This window comes from Acanthochromis polyacanthus, chromosome 11 (genome assembly GCF_021347895.1).
Source record: "Acanthochromis polyacanthus isolate Apoly-LR-REF ecotype Palm Island chromosome 11, KAUST_Apoly_ChrSc, whole genome shotgun sequence".
Classification (NCBI taxonomy): Eukaryota; Metazoa; Chordata; class Actinopteri; family Pomacentridae; genus Acanthochromis; species Acanthochromis polyacanthus.
The window spans coordinates 10,830,989-10,852,586 of NC_067123.1; the positions used below are offsets into that span (position 1 = coordinate 10,830,989).

General features: G+C 39.8%; 1 protein-coding gene across 1 annotated transcript; it reads right to left on the bottom strand.

Moving 5' to 3' along the window:
- Positions 1–1,342: 1,342 nt before the first annotated feature.
- On the bottom strand, positions 1,343–16,981 carry vps45 (vacuolar protein sorting 45 homolog). The gene is made up of 15 exons (XM_051956010.1): positions 16,726–16,981; positions 16,077–16,211; positions 15,753–15,813; positions 15,358–15,437; positions 14,794–14,862; positions 13,584–13,721; positions 12,074–12,184; positions 11,168–11,302; positions 9,950–10,063; positions 8,973–9,140; positions 7,112–7,270; positions 6,861–6,968; positions 3,195–3,316; positions 2,446–2,577; positions 1,343–2,256 (listed from the first exon to the last, which is right to left on the bottom strand). Exons 1-15 carry the CDS (start codon positions 16,816–16,818, stop codon positions 2,169–2,171), a joined length of 1,713 nt encoding a protein of 570 aa, XP_051811970.1. The 5' UTR covers positions 16,819–16,981; the 3' UTR covers positions 1,343–2,168.
- Positions 16,982–21,598: the final 4,617 nt, after the last annotated feature.

Sequence of the window (21,598 nt, forward strand, 5' to 3'; positions counted from 1 at the left end):
TTTATGTGTTTTTGTTATTGGTTTGCATATTTTTATGGTTGTCCATCTCTTTGTGGTCATTTTGTCTCTCTTCATGGTTGTTTTGCATCTCTCCATGTCATTTTACATCTCTTTGTGGCATTTTGTGTCTCTTTGGGGTTGTTCTGTGGTCATATTGTGTCTTTTTAAGATTTTCTTCAGGTAAAAATCCAGGGGCATGTGGTCACTTTGGGCCCTGTACCTGGTGGACAGTCCCTCCATCATGTCACTAGTATGTAGCTCCTATACAGTGAGTCCTCTCATCTGCTCTGAAGCCTCACCTCTAATCAGTGCTCCCACAGTTGATTGCTTGACTGTAAGTTTATCTCTCCTAGACTTATGCACTTGAGCACTGTTACGGCCCTGGGCCTTTGCGCTCCTCATCAACAGCTGCTAGCCTGGCGTCCATCTTCGTCTACTCCACCTCCATGGTTCTGCCCCACCTGCGGCCGTGAAGCTGAAGACTGATTGGTCCACGAAAGACGACCTCTGCCAATCCAGGTGCCAGGGGGACCTCAAAAGGCTCAGTCATGCAGCATTTCGGTGGCAGTTCTTGAGCTGAGCTGTCCAGATAGGGGGTTTATGCACGTCGATTGTTGAGCTGTTGTGTGCATGAATAGATCTTTGGTATAGTCTAGTGTATATAGAACTCATTGTTAGATAGGAATGCTACTGCCCTGTATTTTCGGTTATTTGCCTCCTCCTCCTACTACTACTACTTTCTTTTGTTACCAGCCGGCTACCCTAGACAGCCGAGTCGTAACAAGCACAAATGTATGTCAGGAGCTTGAAGGCATCAAAAGTCCTTGAAAAGTACCATTTTAAAAGATTCTCTATAATTCTTTCAGGAAATCAACATTCAGAGAAATCGGTTCACGTGAGTTGAGGACAGCAGATGAAGACAAACAGTCCAACAGTCCACACACTGTTATCTTGATAAACTAGTGAGGCAGCAGTTCTTATACCTCAATAACCTGCAAACAGAACTGGACTGAGCCAGACTCCACAACAAGCTGATATTTTAAAGGTTGTCTAATGTTTGCACAGTTACAAACACAGCTCACCTTATTGTCAGTTCATAGTTTTTATTTCTGCTCCTCTGCAAAAATTAATTTGTGAGACATTATACATATTAGATGTAAGCTGAGAAGAAAATACAGTTACAACCTTGGATATGTTTTCATTTATGTAAGATTAAAAAGAATGAGAACAGACTGCAGTCCGTAGCATCTGAAAGCAGAATTTCATAAACACAAAGTAGCTGACTGATTTTAATGACTGATGTTCAGACGCCATAATTTGATGAAAAACAAAAAGCAGTGAGTCGTATTTCTCTTTTATTCACACAGTCACACAGAGAATTTAAAGGGACATTCCACTCAGTTCACAGATCCAGAAAGTGTTTCTGCCGTTCCAAACTAAACAAGAATCAGACTTGACAGCGGGTTTACTGAGCTGCAACCACCTGAAGCAGCTTTTCTCAGAGCTGAAATGTTGTAAGAAATGAAACCGCATTGCATTTTATTCCAGTGGGAACACATTTGGTACAGATATAGTTTGAGAATATTTATGGTGTCTCAGGCTGCAACTGTACGAAACATCAGCCCCTCCCGGAACAAAAATTTTACAGCTTTGAGTGTAACATTTTTTCAGTGTTAGCAGTTATTGTCTACTAGCTACGGCATGCTAGCAGGGTTCGCCTTTAAAGCTGCAGACACTGTGACTGTTATGAATCTTGTGCCATTTGTTAACTCACGTGTCATGTTGTTCATTCCATCTCTGCTCACACTGTATGGTTTATTTTACTAAATAATTACAAAAATGTGATGTTATTCTGATCTGCTGAATCCAAAATGTGACTGGACTGTGAGTTCTGCGCACTGTTACAGCCTTAGCAACATAAAAGAGAGAGTCCAATACAATGGATTTACACAAAATCGTCTTTTCAGACCCCAGGGACATTGTTGAGGTTGTTTTTAATATTCTGACCGCCTCGTGTTTGGAAACGGAAGCTCCTCAGAGTCCAGGTGATTCACAGAAAGGTCACGTTGTTTCTTTAAATACACAGACACAGACACAGAGGGAATGATGCCATTTGTCCGACGACAGGTGAAGAAGAAAAGGAAAAAGGAGGAAAGCTGGGTTTGGGTTCAGCGCCTGTTGCCATGGCGACCGCTTCCGTGCGCTCTGTCGCCGCCGGTGCTGTGACCTGCCGTCAACATCACCTCCTCCAGGAAACTAACGGAGAGACAAAGAGAGAAGTAAAGACACCTGGACAGGTTTCACAAGGGTTCACCTGCGTGCGTGCGTGCGTGCGTGCGTGCGTGCGTGCGTGCGTGCGTGCGTGCGTGCGTGCGTGCGTGCGTGCGTGCGTGCGTGCGTGCGTGCGTGCGTGCGTGCGTGCGTGCGTGCGTGCGTGCGCGTTACCTCTTTGTGTTGTGGATGCTGCTTCCTCCCAGCACGATTCGTACTCCCGGTGTGGTTCGGTTCAGGTTGTAAACAGTCAGAGCTTCTTCATACGTGGCTCCACCGATAACAAACACCAGGATGTCCTGAGGCCTGAAACACATTTTCATCATGTGACCTTCGTCTGCAGGTTACCTGTCTCAAATGTGTGCTACTTCTCTTTCCAGGGCCTACCTTTTCTCCCAGGTGTGTGCTACCTGTCTCTCAGGAGGGTTACCTGACTGGGTTGTGTGTTACCTTTTTATTGAGTGTGTTTTATTTGTCTCCAGTGCGTGTTAAATGTCTGTAAGGTGTGATGACAGTTCCTGTTTTTGAAATGTTTTACCTGTCTTAAATGTGTTCTGCCCATCTCTCAGATGTGGGTTATCTTCTTGTATGAAATACGTTTGTAGGGAGAAAGAAAAAAGGAATCCGTACCAAAGTTGAGGAAGTGTCTATATGCCTATATGTAATCTGTCTCTAAGATGTGTTGCCCACCTTAGACATGTGTTACCTGACTGAAGTGTGTGTCTCTTGGGTGGCCTAAGTGTGTCACAGATGTGCTGTGTTTCTCAAATGTCCATTATCTGCCCCTCAGATTTTTGTTACCTGACAGAGGTGTGCGTTACCTTTCTCCCAGCTGTGTTGTGTGTCTCAGATGCATGTTACCTGTCTGAAATGTGTGTTATCTGTCTCTCAGGTGTGTGTCGTGTGTCTCTCAGGTGTGTTACCTGTCTCTGAGGCTGCTGGCTCCCAGGTAGGGGAACTGACTGTCTCGGAGTCGACCTTTGATCAGCTGATCCAGAGTGTCATGAAGCAGTGGCTGATGCTGAGTGTAAACATTCTCAACCCCCTGAACACGCACATCAGAAACACAACATCATCCTGTTGCATTCAGTTGTTTTAGTGTTCACTGACAGAACACGTTTTTGGTGGCTTCTCGTATCACGTGGTTGTTTCAGAGTCCGCAGGTGAGTCACAGGTATTGCAGCAGAACACATGAAGTAGAGTCGTAAACAATCAGCTCTTTAAATATGCTAATTTATACATATTTGACCAGCTTTAATAAATCGATATACAGCCACCAGAAAAGATTTCACACATTTTTTATACATGTTAATAGCAGATAAAACTTTACTGTCTGTTCCATGTTCACAAAGGCTCACGTTTATAAAATCTTCTTCTTCTTTTCCTTTCGGCTTTTCCCTTCAGGGGTCGCCACAGCAAATCAATTGCCTCCATCTAACCCTGTCTTCTGCATCCTCTTCTCTCACATCAACTACCTTCATGTCCTCTTTAACCACATCCATAAACCTCCTCTTCGGTCTTCCTCTAGGCCTCCTGCATGGCAGTGGGAAACTCAGCATCCTTCTACCAATATATTCACTCTCTCTCCTCTGGACATGTCCGAACCATCTCAGTCTGGCCTCTGACTTTATCTCCAAAGCCTCTGACATGTGCTGTCCCTCTGATGTACTCATTCCTGATCCTATCCATCCTGGTCACTCCCAAAGAGAACCTCAGCATCTTCAGTTCTGCTACCTCCAGCTCTGCCTCCTGTCTTTTCCTCAGGGACACTGTCTCCAGACCAAACAACATGGCTGGTCTCACCACAGTTTTGTAAACCTTTCATTTCATTTTAGCTGAAACTCTTCTATCCCACATCACACCTGACACTTTTCTCCAGCCGTTCCAGCCTGCCTGTACACACTTCTTCACCTCTTTTCCACACTCTCCATTGCTCTGGACTGTTGACCCTAAGTACTTAAAATCCTCCACCTTCTTGATCTCTTCTCCCTGTAACCTCACTCTTCCACTTGGGTCCCTCTCATTCACACACAGATACTCCCTCTTACTGCAGCTAACCTTCATTCCTCTCCTTTCCAGGGCAAACCTCCACGCCTCCAGTTTCTCCTCCACCTGTTCCCTGCTCTCACTACAGATCACAATGTCATCTGCAAACATCATAGTCCATGGAGACTCCTGTCTAACCTCGTCTGTCATCCTGTCCATCACCATAGCAAACAAGAAGGGGCTCAGAGCTGATCCCTGATGTAGTCCCACCTCCACCTTGAACTCCTCTGTCACTCCTACAGCACACCTCACCACTGTCTTACAGTCCTCATACATGTCCTGCACCACTCTAACATACTTCTCTGCCACTCCAGACTTCCTCATACAAAACCACAGTTCCTCTCTGGGCACCCTGTCATAAGCTTTCTCCAGATCTACAAAGACACAATGCAGCTCCTTCTGACCTTCTCTGTACTTCTCTATCAACATCCTCAAAGCAAACATTGCATCTGTTGTACTCTTTCTTGGCATGAAACCATACTGCTGCTCACAGATGTTCACCTCTGCCCTTAGTCTAGCTTCAACTACTCTTTCCCATAGCTTCATCGTGTCGCTCATCAGCTTTATTCCTCTGTAGTTGCCACAACTCTGCACATCTCCCTTGTTCTTAAAGATGGGCACCAGCACACTTCTCCTCCATTCCTCGGGCATCTTCTCACTATCTAAGATCCTGTTGAACAACCCAGTCAGAAACTCTACTGCTACCTCTCCAAGACACTTCCATACCTCCACAGGTATATCATCAGGACCAAGTGCCTTTCCACTCTTCATCCTCTTCAATGCCCTCCTCACTTCATCCTTACTAATCTTTGCTACTTCCTGGTCCACAACAGTCACCTCTTCTACTCTTCGTTCTCTCTCATTTTCCTCATTCATCAATTCTTCAAAGTACTCTTTCCATCTTCCCATCACACTATTGGCACCTGTCAACACACTTCCATCCTTATCCTTTATCACCCTAACCTGCTGCACGTCCTTCCCATCTCTGTCTCTCTGCCTTGCCAACCTGTACAGATCAGTCTCTCCCTCCTTACTGTCCAACCTAGCATACAAGTCATCGTAAGCCCCTTGTTTGGCCTTTGCCACCTCTACTTTCACCTTACGCTGTATCTCCCTGTACTCCTGTCTACTCTCTTCAGTCCTCTCAGTGTCCCACTTCTTCTTAGCTAACCTCTTTCTCTGGATCCACTCCTGCACCTCCTCATTCCACCACCAAGTCTCCTTATCTCCTTTCCTTCCAGATGACACACCAAGTACTCTCCGACCTGTCTCCCTGATCACATTTGCTGTAGTTGTCCAGTCATCGGGAAGCACCTCCTGACCATCCAAAGCCTGGCTCAACTCTTTCCTGAAAGTCATACAACACTCTTCCTTTTTCAGCTTCCACCATTTGGTCCTCTGCTCTGCCTTTGCCCTCTTCATCTTCTTCAACACCAGGGTCATCCTACACACCACCATCCTATGCTGTCTGGCTACACTCTCACCTACCACTACTTTGCAGTCATTGATCTCCTTCAGATTACACCGTCTACACAAGATGTATTCTACCTGTGTGCTCCTACTTCCACTCTTATAGGTCACCCTATGTTCCTGCCTCTTCTGGAAGAAAGTATTCACTACAGCCATTTCCATCCTTTTTGCAAAGTCAACCACCATCTATCCTTCTGCGTTCCTCTCCTGGATACCAAACCTGCCCATGACCTCCTCATCATCTCTGTTTCCTGCACCAACATGTCCATTGAAGTCTGCACCAATGACAACTCTCTCACTTCTAGGGATGCTCTGCATCACTTCATCAAGGTCCAACCAGAATTTTTCCTTCTCCTCCAGCTCACATCCTACCTGTGGAGCATACCCACTAACAACATTGAACATCACACCTTCGATTTCTCGCTTCATGCTCATCACTCGATCTGACACTCTTTTTACCTCCAGGACATTCCTAACAAACTCCTCCTTCAAGATAACTCCAATTCCATTTCTCTTCCTATCTACACCATGATAGAACAACTTGAACCCTGCTCCTAAACTTCTAGCTTTACCACCTTTCCACTTGGTCTCCTGGACACACAGTATGTCCACCTTCATTCTCTGCATCATGTCAACCAGCTCTCTACCTTTTCCTGTCATAGTTCCAACATTGAAGGTCCCTACTCACAGTCCTAGACTCTTGGTGTTCCTCTTCTCTCTCTTCCTACGAACACACCTTCTTCTCCTCCTTCTTTGACCAACAGTTGTCCATTTTCCACCATCACCCTGTAGGTCGACAGCACCGATGGCGGTCGTTGTTAACCCAGGCCTCGACCGATCCGGTATGGAAGTCATACATTTGATTCGCATGTTTGATTTGGCCAAAGTTTTACGTCGGATGCCCTTCCTGACACAACCCTCTGTATTTATCTGGGACCAGCACAATAAGACACTGGCTTGTGTCCCCTTGCGGCTACATTGCTCACGTTTATAAAATCATTAGTGCAAAGTAGAGATGATAAACTATTGTATAAATCAATAGTTTGTGTGTGTGTGTCTGTGTGTGTTTATACCTTGAGTCCTTTAAAGAACTGTTTAGTGATGGCGACGGCATCTGTCGGTGTGATGAGGTCACTTCCTCTGACTCTCTTCCCTCCATATTCCACCACAGATTGAACCATCTGAGAGAAGCAGGTTATGAACTTTACTTCCCTCCAGAGGCAAAATGAAGGAACCACATGTTTCGTTCCAACTTCTACAGCCTGAGTGTGACTGTATAGAAAATACTCTGAATCACAGCCGACTACTGCGGCGTCATGGTTACCCTGCGGTGGCGTTCGGACACTCCTCTCCTGCTCAGCTCGTCCATCAGAGACGGGAGGATGCTGCTGCTGTGACGTTCATATCTTAAAGCGTAGAGCATGACGAGACGGACGGCGTCCAGCTCCGACAGACGAGGATTCTGCAGGAGCCGACGAACGCTCTGAAAGAAAACAAAGAAAAACCCAACTAGAGCTTCTTTGAGACTCATTACAGCTTCTTCAGAATTTCTTACCGCTCTGTACAGATGATTTTAACCTCATTACAACTTTATACAGCTCCTTTAGGTTACTACAGCTTATTACAGCTCATTTAAAGGGGACAAAGAAACGGGAGCGCATCCCTCCGAAATCGCGCAATAGCTCGCGAAATCGCGTGAGAGCTCGCTCCAAAACACCGGTTTTGAGATTTTTGAGATTTGGATACAGACCACAACAAGGAGCGATCGCCAGGTAATGTGGAGGTTTTTGTTCACTTCTCATGTCTAGTATGTTGTGGGACACTCATTGAGACTACCCGAGCTGGTCAGTGTGGGGAAAAAAGCACGTTAGGGCGGAATTTGACGCGGGGGGGCAAGTTGCCCCATACTTTTCGCTAGCTGAGCTGCTAGCTGAGCTGCTAAGCTGCCTGCCTGGCTAAATACTGGAGCTATGTCGAAAATTCATTTCTCCATCACTCACATGTATGAAATGACATATGAAAACAGACCCCAGGTTGAAAAAAACCGAAGTTCCCCTTTAAAGCATTTTCAATACTCTTTAGAGGTACTCTAGAAGTTTTTTTAAAGCTTGTTATGGCTCCTCACAGCTCTTGACAGCTCCTTTTAAGCTTGTTCTACCTATTTGCATCTGTTCTAAAGCATATTACGGCCATTTTAAATCTCAATACAGCTTTTACAATCTTGTAACGTTCAGTGTAAGAGCTCTCTTAAAGCTTGTTATAGCTACTAGAACTCATTTAAAGCTCCCTTAAAACTCTTTACATCTTCTGTAGAACTATTTTAAAACATGGTATGGCGCCTGTGCATCTTCTTTAAAGCTCATTATGGTTCCTTAGCTTATCACAGCTTCTTCAAAGCTCAATGCTGCTTCTTTAGAGCTTGATACACCTCCTTATAGATCATTTAAAGCTCTTTTAAAACTAACAATACTTAACCTGTTACATCTAGTTGCAGCGCTTTTAAAGCTTGTTACACTTATTACAGCTTATTTTACATAGGTTCCATCTACTACAGCTCAATTAAAGCTCTTTAGAACTCAATAACCTCATTACAGCCTCTTTAAATTTGCTTCTTTGCAGTTTGTTACAGCTTCTTTAAAGCTCCTTTAGAGCTCTTTATGGCTTCTTCAGAACTTGTTGCAGTTTTTCACATCTGTTTTAAAACTTCTGTGAAACCTTTACACCTTCTTTAAAGCTCACTATAGATTTATATTGCTCCTTCAAGGTCAATACAGCTTGGTAGATCTTTTACAGTTCCTTTAAAGATATTTAGAAATCTTTCAAGGTTTACTACAGTTCTTTTTCAGCCTACTACATCTCTTTACAGCTCATTATAGCAACTACAGCTTCTTTAAAGTTCACTGCTGCTCTTTTAAAGCTGGTTACATTTGTTGCAGCTTTTTAAAAACTCAAAACAGCTCCTTAAAAAAAACTACTAAAGCTACTTTAAAGGTTCTCACAGTTCTTCACAGCTTGTTCAGGCTCCTTTCAGGCTTGTTGCAGCTCTTCAAACAAACAAACAAGCACAAAACCACTGTATTGTCTGTATGATCACATTCTTTTTCATGTCTAACACATTGCTCCATCAGTAGGGAAGGGTTTAGACATGGAGATGAGGGGAATTAATCACTTCAACAGTGAATTACCTGCTGAGCGTTGGAGTGGTCGTTCTGACAGGCCAGCTCCTGCTCCACCTCCGACACCTCCATCAACTGCCGCTCCGACACCAGCCGGGACAGTTCCCCCACCACCGTCACGTGTTTGGACACGGTGCCCGACATCTTCTTGAACTGGGGGTAGTTGTCTACAAACGCCTGCAAGGACGACAGCACACCCAGGTCAAGTCAACTTTATTTATATAGCACAGTTAAAAAAACAACCAAGGCTGACCAAAGTGCTTTACAGATCAAAAATACAAAACAAGACATAATCTGTCAGGAAATATACAGAGCAAGATAAACAATGCCATACATCAAGATGTCAGCAATCAACTACAATTAAAAGCCAGAGAGTACATATGTGCCTTCAACGGGCATTAGAAATTATCAAGAGACCGATCACTTCTAATTTTAACAAGTACTAAGCGATTCCACAGACTGGGTACAGCCACAGAAAAGGCTCGGTCACCTCTGTTTCTGAGTCTGGATCTGGGAACTTTAAGGACCCTCTGACTGGCCGACCTCAGCGATAAAACTGGACATATAAAAATTCAGATAAATAACAAGGTGCAAGCCAATTTAACACCTTAAAAACAAGCAATAAAATTTTAAAAACAATCCTAAAGTAGACAGGAAGCCAGTGGAGTGACGCTAAAACTGGAGGGATGCGCTCCCGTTTCTTCGTCCCCGTTAGAAATCGGGCAGCAACATTTTGTACCAGCTAGAGCAGACGAAGAGACGTCTGATCAAGACTGACATACAGACAGTTGCAGTAGTCTAGCCTAGATGTAATAAAAGCATGGATGATTCTATCAAAGTTGTTGTGGGAGAGATAGGGCTTTACTTTGGCCAACAACCTCAACTGAAAGAATCCAGTTTTTACAACAGAACTGATTTGTTTGTCAAACATCTGGACTGACTGCAGGAGGTCATTTAAACTACTAGACATCACATCCAACACTGACCTTCATGTCTGTGATGGACTCGAGCTTCTGTTGTCCTTTCGGTCTTTTCTTCTGGAAGTCCTCCATCAGGTTCTTTATGTTGGTGCCGATCTCCCCAAAGTTCAGGTAAAGGTTCTAATGTAGGAACATAGAAAGAGACAGAATAATAAATGTTCCACCTCCAGTCTGGGTTGGATAAGACAGTTTTTTCTGCTATTTGACTTTAGTCAAAGTGTGTTGGTAGAAGAATACGACGTCAAATAATATTATATTGTTAAACTGATTCAGAAAAAATGTTTGACAGGTTGAATTATTGTTTTATTTTCTTCACAAATTGTGTTTTTACATTCTTGCTGTCAGGTGCCATCATAGAAGGAACTCAATTAGCAGATTTTTATTGTCCATCCATCCATTCTCTATACACTGTTTTATCCTCATTAGGGTCGCGGGGGGTGCTGGAGCCGATCCCAGCTGACTCGGGCGAAGGTAGGGGACACCCTGGACAGGTCACCAGTCTGTCACAGGGCTACATATACAGACAAACAATCACACTCACATTCACACCTACGGGCAATTTAGAGTAGTCAATTAACCTCAGCATATTTTTGGACTGTGGGAGGAAGCCAGAGTACCCGGAGAAAACCCACGCATGCACAGGGAGAACATGCAAACTCCATGCAGAAAGATCCCAGGATCTTCTTGCTGCAAAGCGAAAGCGCTAACCACTACTCCACTGTGCAGCCCAGATTTTTATCGTGTTTTCCATAAAGCTTTATTATAACATGTTGTATATTTTAGATTTAATACATGTAAATTATTGTGTGTATTCTCAATTAATAACTTACTTAATTGAGGATAAGATTAATAAAAATACACAAAAAGGAAAAAGTATCATAAGATTTGTCAGGGACTGAACCGCTGCTGCTCCATCATTTTTTATTATCATTAACTACAGAATCATTGAGTTGTTTTTGTTGTTTACAGACCTGTTCACCTCCAGACGACCCATACGGAATAAATGAGGCATGATTTCAATTAAACTGAGAAAAAACTGAACCTGAGTGTGACGGTTCGAGACTCACAAACATTTTTTCCTGTCAGTTGAAGTTCAGACTTTAATCACAACAAAATGCAGATCTGAACTGATCACTTAAAAACCAGATGAAGACAGTAAAAAAATCGATAAGATGTGATTTGAGGTAAAAGTGTGAAAATGTGTTTCAGCATCTTCAGACTCACGTTGGCGTAGAACTCGTCGTTCTCCGCAGACAGAACCACCTCTCTCAGGTCTTTGCTGATCCCCGGGACTCTGGACAAGTCGATCCTGTTGTTGTTCAGACCGAGCAGCTCGTGGACCATCGCCTGGTACGTCCACTGCAACACAAACACAAAACCTCTGAGCTGTTTTACATCAGAGATAAAAAAATAAATAAATCACTGGACTCCTTAATTCACAATTATGACTTTTTTTCCCTCATAATTACAAGGAATAAATCTCAAACTGACTTTGTAAAAGATCTTGCAATTATGTTAAAAACCACATCATTCCAGTAGAAATGTCTTAATTACAAGAAAAGATCTAATAATACTGAAAAATATTTCATAATTATATTAAAAGTGCTCAGATTTTCAAAATATATTTTAGAATTACAATTAAAATGTGTCATAACTTATTAAATGTGTAAGTACATTAAAACATGTCTTAACTACAATAAACATCTCAATGATAAATAGTTTGGAATATAAAGAATATCTTAAAATTTCACAAAATTGTCGAAATTAGGAAAAATTATCTCAGAATTAAAACAAATAATCATTGCATTAAACAATTTTAAAAATCTTGTTACAAGAAAAGATCTCAAACTCTGAAAAAATACTTTGTAATACTCTGTAATAAATATTGAAGGATGTGGTAATTACAAAAAAGGCCTCTACTTTGTAATATAAATATTTTAGTCAAAAATCTCATAATTACAAACATTTCCAAAAAATCCTAGTAATTATGAAAATTATTTTGTAAAAGATCTCATCATTATGAGAAACAAACATTTATCACCTGAACTAAGAAACTGAATAAAACCGAATCGTACAGCCTGTTTGTTAAGACCTGATGATGTCACAGAGCACTGTGCTGTGATTGGTCACCTGGTTGAGCAGCGGAGTGATGGCGTCATCGCTCCGGTCGAGGATCAGCAGCAGAGGAGGAACTTCAGTCTTCCTGAAGTCAAACAGCTCGTATTCCTTCGTGATGATTTGCTGACAACAGACAGAGTTTAAGTGAAAGTTCTCATCCGGCACTCTGGTCAAAGTCTATCGTGTGCTTTAAGTATTACCACTAAAAATCAGACATAATGGAGTTGTGCTAAACATGAAATGTAACAGTATACATCAGAGCTACAGTAAGTGTTAATTCATAGATAAAAAAACAAACTTTTTTTTTTATAAAAATTACATTTTTTTCTTTATTGAGCTTCTCAGATAAGATTTGTTTTCATTGTCTTGAATGAAACCTCTTTGCGTTTTGGGCAGTTGGTTTACTGCAACCAGACGTCACTATGGTGTCTCTTAAAAAAAAAAAAAAAAACTTTCACTCTATTTCTGTTCTGCATTTATAATCTCAACCTTTAACTGAAAAATAATGAACTGCTAAACTAATAATTAAAATCTGAGTTGGACATCTGCAAACTCATGAAACTCCGTTTTCTTGCTGCACTGACACATGTTTAACACGTTTAAAGAAAATATTTCAGTAATTTCATGCATCATGTACCTGTAGTGCACAAGAAACTACAACATTTACCTCTGAACTTTAGAGAAATCACCACCACTTGAAATATTCAAGTACATTGAAGCTATGGTTCACCCTCTGAACTCCAAACACTTCCTGGGCTTTTTATTTTTGCTATCATTACATTTTTCTTCTGTGAGGGTTCATTTTTTTATTGCAATATAAAGTCCTACACCTCTATGGAAACAGCACAACCATGACTGAAAGTAGAGAGAATTCAGAAATATCTTTTGTGCACTTTACCAAATTTACAATGTCATAAATCTAGCAAAGGTGAGATAAAGGTTTAATTTCTTTGGTAATATATTTTACACAAAAATGAAAAATCCTGGAATCAACATAAAGTTTTATCTTATTTTACGTCCAAAATGTTTGTAAGTGCCCACAAGTGCTACAGATACCACTTACATTTTTAATTTGTTTACGTACATGTCTCCCCTCTGCTCTGTGTAAACACAAATTGCAGTTCAGCTGAGTTTTTGTCAAGTAGCTTAGTCACCAATGACTTCTTGGTTGCACCAAGAAGCAGATGTTTTTTGTTGTTCTAACAGCATCTAGTCACAGCAAATGGTTTATATGACAAATATATTTTTTTAATGAGCCACAAAAACAAAGTGCTTTTGATAAAATATCCCAATGGAATGGAACAACACAATAAGAAGTTCATATATATATATATATATATACATATATATAATAAGAAGTTCAAGGACCCTCTGCATTCTGGCTGTTTTAGAGTGTCTGACTGATAAATGTTGGAATTTTTTTGCAATGTTAGGTGGGAGTTTTAGTTCAGAGGATTTAGTACATCACTTGAGTAAACAGTGAGAATGTGTTTGATAGAAGCTTTGCTGTTGCCGTGGATACCTTGACGCTCTCGGCGAGACGTTTGGACATGTCTGAGGACAGCTGGTAGCGGATCATCGGACATTTCTTCAGAGCGAGGAGGACGGAGGTCAGACCCTGAGTGCAGCGAGACAACATGGAGGGTTCCCAGCTCCGACCCTGAAACACAAAGACACACCGTCAGTGTAAACTCCATTTAATCACATCAACTCACTGAGAACACACAGGACCAGAACAACACCAGAAAACACAGAACAGAGTGAGAAACCATCACATAATGAAGCTGTAGAGTTTCTGAAGACTTTAAAATAATCCATCCTACTAGAGAATAACTGAAACCAGTTTTGTAAACGTTACCGGGAACAAAAAGCTTCTGTAGTTTGTGGATTTATGTGTGAGGCAACAAATACAGGCATTAAGGTCAGACAAATTTTCATGATTTAACACCTTTACACCACCACAGTGGATTACAAATGAAGCAATCAAGCTGTATTGATGAAAAACGGGCAATTTTTGCACCTAAGTAAAAAAAAAAAAAAAGTCTTATTCCTGAACAGTTCGTGCAATATTTTAGATCCCTTAAAATTAAAGCTGAAAGTCGACAATCAATCAGTCAAAGTTTACTTATATAGCCCTTTACAAAAGCCCAAAGGGTGACCAAAGTGCTTTACAGTAAAACAAGAAAATAATTTAAAAACAATACAGTAACTTAAAACAGAGACAGCAGTAAAATATACAATAAAAACAAACAGAAATAAAACAACACTAAAATATAGATCTAAAAGTTAGTACATGAAACCAAAATAAGATGTCACCACACGGCTAAGTTTCAAAGGCCATTTTAAACACAAAGGTTTTGAGCTTTGATTTAAGAAGACCTAGATCAGTGATGGTGTGCATGTCGGGTGCAGCTACAGAGAACGTCCGGTCACCCCAGTGTTTATATTTCAGCATAGGTACTCAATCTGCAAAAGTTACTGAATTATCTGCACTGAACATCAGATCAGACCACGATCCCCGACCAAATTTCATTTAAAACAAGCGTAGATCCACCTGAAACTCCCATAGAGCGAGTTTTGCTTAAAAAAAAAAAACAACACTCTGACAGTCAAAATACTTATGGACTTCACTGTATCTGTTCTGACAAAAGATCTGACCTGACGAATGAAATCTGATCTCAGTCACGTGCTTGAGAAAGCAGCAGAAACCAGAGAGCTTCCACGTTTCTTACCCTGGCAACTCCCTGCAGGTTGAGGGAGAACAGATGAGGGTTCACAGCGATGAAATCTCCATAAAATTCCTGCAAAAACACACAGACACGCTCATTAAGGCAAGTTTATTTCAACACATTTCAACAACACAGCAATTCAAAATGCTTCACATGAAACATAAAAAGCATCAAGACAAAGTGTAAAAGAAACATAAAGCATTATAAAAATGACCTTTCACCTCAATGAAAAGAGTTACATACAGAATAAACAAGTAAGATAAGCAAGAAAGTAAGTTACAGAGCAGTTTAACATATTACGTGGCCTCAGATTTGGTTTCATGAGCACCAGAGACAAACAGAAAGGTATTTAATCTCAGTTCAAGAGAACTGAGAGTTGAAGGAGTTTGTTCCAAATGTGTGTAAGAACTCAAAGCTTTTCATTGCTTTCTTGCACTGTCCATCAAAAAAAGCTTTCAACAGTGTTAACAAGGACGTCAGCTGCAGCGTCACATTTCAGCAGCAGCTTTAATTAATGCAGCAGAAGAAGAAGCAGTCTGTGAGCTGCAGCTGGATCCTGAGACTCACCTGGACTTCAGCCACCACTTCCTGTTCATCGGCTTCAGCCAGAGCTTTGATCTCACTCTTACTGATCACGTTACTGAAGTCTGAAACACACACACGGAGCAGTGAGACAAATATTCAGTTTTAAAAAATCCAGAACAAAAAGCTGCTGCGGTTTTATTTCATAAACATCACACATAGCTTAGATTATTTTAAAAAAAGTATTCCTGAAGGTTTAAGCTGCACAAACCAAAGTCCACTGAGGAAACCTCTAAGTCCTTAACTGATAAAACCACAACGGTACACAACTATCACTAAACTTTCTCAGGCAGGTTCTGAACAGTCCTCTCCATGTTTGGATTTCTGGAAATTCATTCTGGTGGACATCAAAGATATTCAGTGTTACTGAGGCCACTTACAGATGAAGTAGACGCTGTACTTTGGCCTCCTCAGCTCCTGGATCAAGTGTTCTACGTTCTCCTGTAGGAAACACATAAACATGGTGTTAATTTCTTAAAGCAACAATAAATCTGTGATCACTTTTAATTAAGATAAATGACATAATGTATTCTGTCCTTTTCTACTTGTGTATTTGTATCTGTGTATTGTCATTTGTTTTTGTTACCTGCTGAGGGACTAGAGGCATATATTATTCCATATACTATAATCTGGCATGTTTAGATATTGTGATTATCACCTTTATAAATGGTATCACTCATCCAGCCAGTCAGACGGTTCTGTACCTTTGTGGGTCGGAGGAAACAAATGGCCTTCAGATGCTTCATGCTGTCTCTGCTCTGGGAATCGATTCGTTCAAACAGGTAAACCTCCTTCTGCAGGATCTCCGACTGTGTGTACACCACACTCACTATACTGGTCTGAACACACATGTATACAGGTTTAGTTCAATTGCATCAGAGTGACAGCTCAAAAATGTGACAAGTAACAGCAATAGCAAATGTTCCAGCACCGGAAAAATACCAGTAACAACAACAGCACAGCACCAGAAATGATACCAGTAACAATAATAGTGTAGCACAGAAATAATACCAGTAACAATAAAAGTGCAGCACCGATATAATACCAGTAACAATAATAGCACAGCACGAGTAATATTATAGTAAAAGCACCAAATTTAGTACCAGTAACAATAGCACAGCACCAGTAATATTATAATACCAACACCTGAATTAGTACCAGCAATGCCAGTAACAGTACCAGTTGTACCAGTACCCCGCAGTGTCAGTGATAGTGTAAATAACATTAACTGTAATACATATATCAGTAATAGTACTATTAGAAATGCCAGTTACAGAATCAGTAGTAGTGCCAGTAGCATTATCAGCAATAGTACCAGTAACAGAACCAGAACCGCCCTCCGCGGTGTCTCACCGTCTCCTTGTCCATGAGCAGCACCTTCATCCCGGGCCCGCTGTTCTCGATCATCTTGGAGATGTACTGCTTCACTGCGAGCGTCACGTTCATGATGGCGACGGTGGGAAACAACAACAACAAATAAGCAAACAAACAGCAGCTGTGGGTAAAGTGCTACAGCCTGCCGGGAGGATCGTCTGCCTGTTTCTGCTGGTTCTGGAAAAATATCAGCAGACCTACTGCTGCGACAACAACACAGCTGCACACTTCCTTCCGGGTCCCCGACGTCATCACGTCAGACGCACAGCGCCTGCGTTTCTTTCTCCCTCTTTATTTCTAGCATTAGTAAAACGGAAAGCTGTGTATTAAATTCCACGTAAAGTTCTATTTACACCAATTGAAAGGATCCTGTTACATGTGTTTACATTATTTTACTATTATTATTGAGGCATGTAAACTATATTTTAATGTTCATGCAGAGCTAACTTTAAACTTATTGTGCTGTTGTCTAGTTTAATGGACAACTGGTGTGAAACTTGTATTGAAAGTAAATTATTATCCAGTAATTGCTGATGGAAAGGCAACACAAAAGAGTGAAAAAAAAATCCTAATTTTCTCTAACGTCTAGCATGAGGTAAAATTACATAATCACAAAATTTGATTAAATACGTGTAATTACTTCAATAGGGAAACATATTAACAAATACATTTTGTACACAAAAATAAATATATTACATGTAAAAAAGGAAAATATTAACTGTGAGTCTTAACAAAATTGGAGTTTTAGAAAAGGAAATAATCTACTAATGTTATATAATTAAAGTCTAAGGAATGTAAAATAAATGTAGGACAGCGTAAACTGTTTACATCTGTTGCTTCTTTGTGATATAGTAAAAGGAGAGAGGTGTACCATGAAGTGAGTTTCATGGGGGGGCGGGGGGATGCTGGAGTCTATCCCAGCTGACTTAGGCAAAGGCAGGGGACACCCTGGACAGGTCGCCAATCTGTTGCAGGGCTCTGTCTAATCCAGCTAAACAAATATAAACCCCCAATCATAGATGATGGGTATCACCACACAGTGTTTATGAAGTTTACTTGTGAACTAGATTTTCTTTATCAGGCTCTGAGCATGCTCAGCATCCAGAAATAATATTACATTTTTAGAAATGCTCTTCATGATTTATAGAAGCTTATAATAACACAAAGAAAGAAATCTTTTTAATATATTGTACAACTGAGAAGTGGTACAAATTGTATGAGCAAGAATATTCAATTTGGTCCTTAAAATTTATTTAAAAATTAAAAAAAAAAAAAAACATTAGCTTTCCAGATAATATCATCAAGCATGCTGAGTTGAGTGTTAGCTAACTGGTTAACATTAACCCAAGTTTTGACATACACAATATTGCAATTTAGTGGAAATTTAGCATGTATTTATTTATTCATCTTTAAAAAGTGACACCTTTATGCTCAGCTCATCTCATACCTCTTCTTTTGAAAGTGCAACACTTAGCTTAACACATTTGCTAAGCTATCACTTCTTAGCACTTGTCACAGTTCAAAATACAACTAAATATAATCAGAGACATTATATAGGATAAGAAGTTTAATAACATATTTAACATTTCCATTCAGATGTTTAAGACCAACTGCACATGGCTGCACGTTTTTGTTTTTGTTTTTTTAATGTCACTCAGGTAACTTCCTGTGTAGGAAATTAGCTCGGCATTGTTTGCTGGCTGCTCTTAGAGGAAGCTAAAATTTCTATATTGTGACATAATAAGCTCCACCGGATACAAATTTAAACATTGTTATCATTGTGGTGGTAATTATTCTCTTTACTTGGCCAGTTTAGGTACTTAATGTCTAGATTAACTTAACAAGGAGCTAGCCAGATGCAGCTAACCAACAGTCTGCCCAACTAGCTTATTGTTAAACGGAATTGCCTAGAGGTAAGGTGATCAAATAGTTATTTTTTTGGAAATGCTGAATTACTGTACCTGGATGTAAACTACAGCCTAGTTTCTGATTTAACTTTAGTACTCGGTTAATCTGTTGTTTGCTAACATTGCCTCATCTAAAGTTTGACTCCACAATAGCTGTTTAAAAAAAACGCCAGTGGAAGTCTGATTAATCACCGTTTTACTGGTTTAAATCGCGTATTTTTTAAAAAATGTGATTGAAGTCCGACCCCTTAGTGTTTAGTAGCGTGTTCATGGCGAACCTGGAGAACTCATTGTTGTGTAACGTTAGCATGCTAATCAGGTTAGCACACAGATCTGAGGATCACTTCTACTTCAGGCTGAATGCTGTTTGTACTGACATTACGCCGTAGTGTTGTTGCGCGTATTTTGTTCTCAAATAAATGTTCAAGGATGACACGGGGGAGTTTTATACAGTGTTTATTAACAGTATTACAGTGGTTACAACTAACTGTGTCTGCAGGAACAAGTATTACTCCGCCCCGTCTGCATGTAGTGCCATAAAAAGACACCAGCTGAAGTGAAATGGCGGAGGGATACGGTAGCGCTTTTAACGCCAAACAGCTTCAAACCAAACGTGTGCACGGGCTAACTGCTAGCTGCTGGCACTCTGAAGATCACAGATTTCTCATTTTATTTAAAGAAAACACGAATTTTTACGCCGGAATTTTAACGGAATAAATAATTACTTAGCATATTAAAGGTCCGTTTAAGGTAAGTGCGCGCCTGTTTTGTATATTACAGAGTTACTGAAGTCTCTTGAGTGAGCTTCCCTGCTAGTTGTGAACCTATTAGCACGGTTAGCTTAATTGCTAAGCAGACAGAGGAGGTTGGAGGGGGGCTGGTGGAGGAGTTTAGCAACACTGCAGTGAAACACACCGATCTGTTTGTTACTTATGTTACCTTAAGTCTGGATAAGTAGACAGAAAGTAAGTAAAGTTAGTAACCTGAGTATTTAGCACGCTCTGTTGGTGCACTGTGTTGGTAATGTGTTTTAATTAGCTGTGAATGGTACATTAGCATGCTAGCCTAGCTTGCTAATTGCATGAAGTTAAATCTTTCAAAGCCATCCTGCTTTCTGTTAGGATCTGGGTTAGTAAATGAAATAGTAACTTGGTTAGGGTAACTTTAAATGCACATTTTCAGTCATGTTTTTACCAAAACTATGATGGAAAGCTAACTGGAGTTCCTTAATATTCCAGTGGGCATTAGCAGCTTTGAGCTAACACTTAGCAGTATGTTAAAATAGAGCAAATGAAAAAAAAATAAAATTATTAATACAGTATATAATATTCAGTGCTTTTGGATGTTCTGGAGAGCTGAAGCAATTAGTGAATCGATAAAGCAGTCAAATGACCATACAGTTATTGTTAGCTTGTGATAATTTTGTTAGTGTTTAATTAATTTTTGTAACAAATAAATATAAAATATGTCTTGTTTTTACCTTTTCAAACAAATAGTTTTAAAGTTTTTCTTTGTCATAAATGTCCTTTGTCATAAGCAGCAGTAAATAGAATATTTTTGTCTTGGACTGTTGGGCAGATTGAACATTTTAACTTAGATCTTTTGATTTCTACATCCTGAAAATATTCAAAGAGAACTAGAAAATATTCCAGTGTGAGAATATTTTTGCCTAATTTTATTTGTCTTTATCTTTATTATTTACTTTTTTACTTTTGTGATCACTAATGATAAAAATTGTAGGTAGTTTTTTTGTCAGTCAGCTGATTGATTAATTTATTAATTGTTGTTCTTCATTTAATAGAACAAACTGCAGTGATATGAGGAGTATTTGTCTCCCAGTTTAGTGTTCAAAAATAATAGTTATGACATTTAAAAGTGAATTCATTCATTCTGACTGTGTCATCAGAGTTTTTTGATGGGCTACTGTAATGTGTTGGTTTGTTTGTTATATTGAGCTGCAATGAAAGAAATTATTGATTATTTTCATCATCATTTATAATTTTCCCCCCTAGTCAATGTGATTGATTATTTTAATCATTTGTTCATATAAAGAAAAAGAAAAAGGCCCCATTATGAATCCCATATTTCTAAGTGGTCACTTGCCCTTCACCCCAAAATATTCAGTACATTGTCAAGTATTTCTATATTTGGATCGTCATTAGCTTTAGCCACTGAGTTATTTGTTTTTATATGTTTATATTTTTTTGGCTTTGAAAACTTTATCTTGTGAAGTCTAAACAATTTCAGATCAATTTTTCATTCACAGGAGGTTCATTTTTCACTGCAGTATTAAGTCCTGCACCTCTATGAAAACAGAACTATGACTAGAAGTAGAGAGAAGTCAGAAATGTCTTCTGTTTACTATAATGAGTGATAATGTCATAAATCATTAACAGGTAAAAGTTTAAACATCCAATAAGTTGAGTAAAACTGGAATCACCTTGTACAACATCTTTTCCAATCTCCAGAGGCATTATGAGTATAGTTTCTTTTTTTTTTTTTTTTTTTTTTACAAAATCTGGTGCAAAGGGTTTATTATTGTTTTTAAAGGAAGACATTTAAAATAAAGGAATTTTGATGAAATGATACAATTTTAAGCTTAGATTTGTTTTGTTTCTTTCCTGAACTGAAATGCAGACGACTGATTAATAGTTCAAGGACCCTCTGAAAGGTGAAATTTTCTCTTTTCTTTCAGTTTTTACAGTTTCTGGCTGTGATTAATGTCGCAGTTTTGGTGTTTTTTGTTTTGTACCTGCTGACGGGCCTTCAGGTTCAAAGTGTTAAATAACTAAATAAGTGAAATTTGAGGATCAGGTTTGAAATGGATTAAAGTTTACATCTCATTTATGCAACTGTCCAAAAACCAATGAAAATCAATTTAAATAAAGTAAGAAAATCAAACTGACAACAGAGCATGGAGGAGTAGAGCTCATAAATAATTTGAT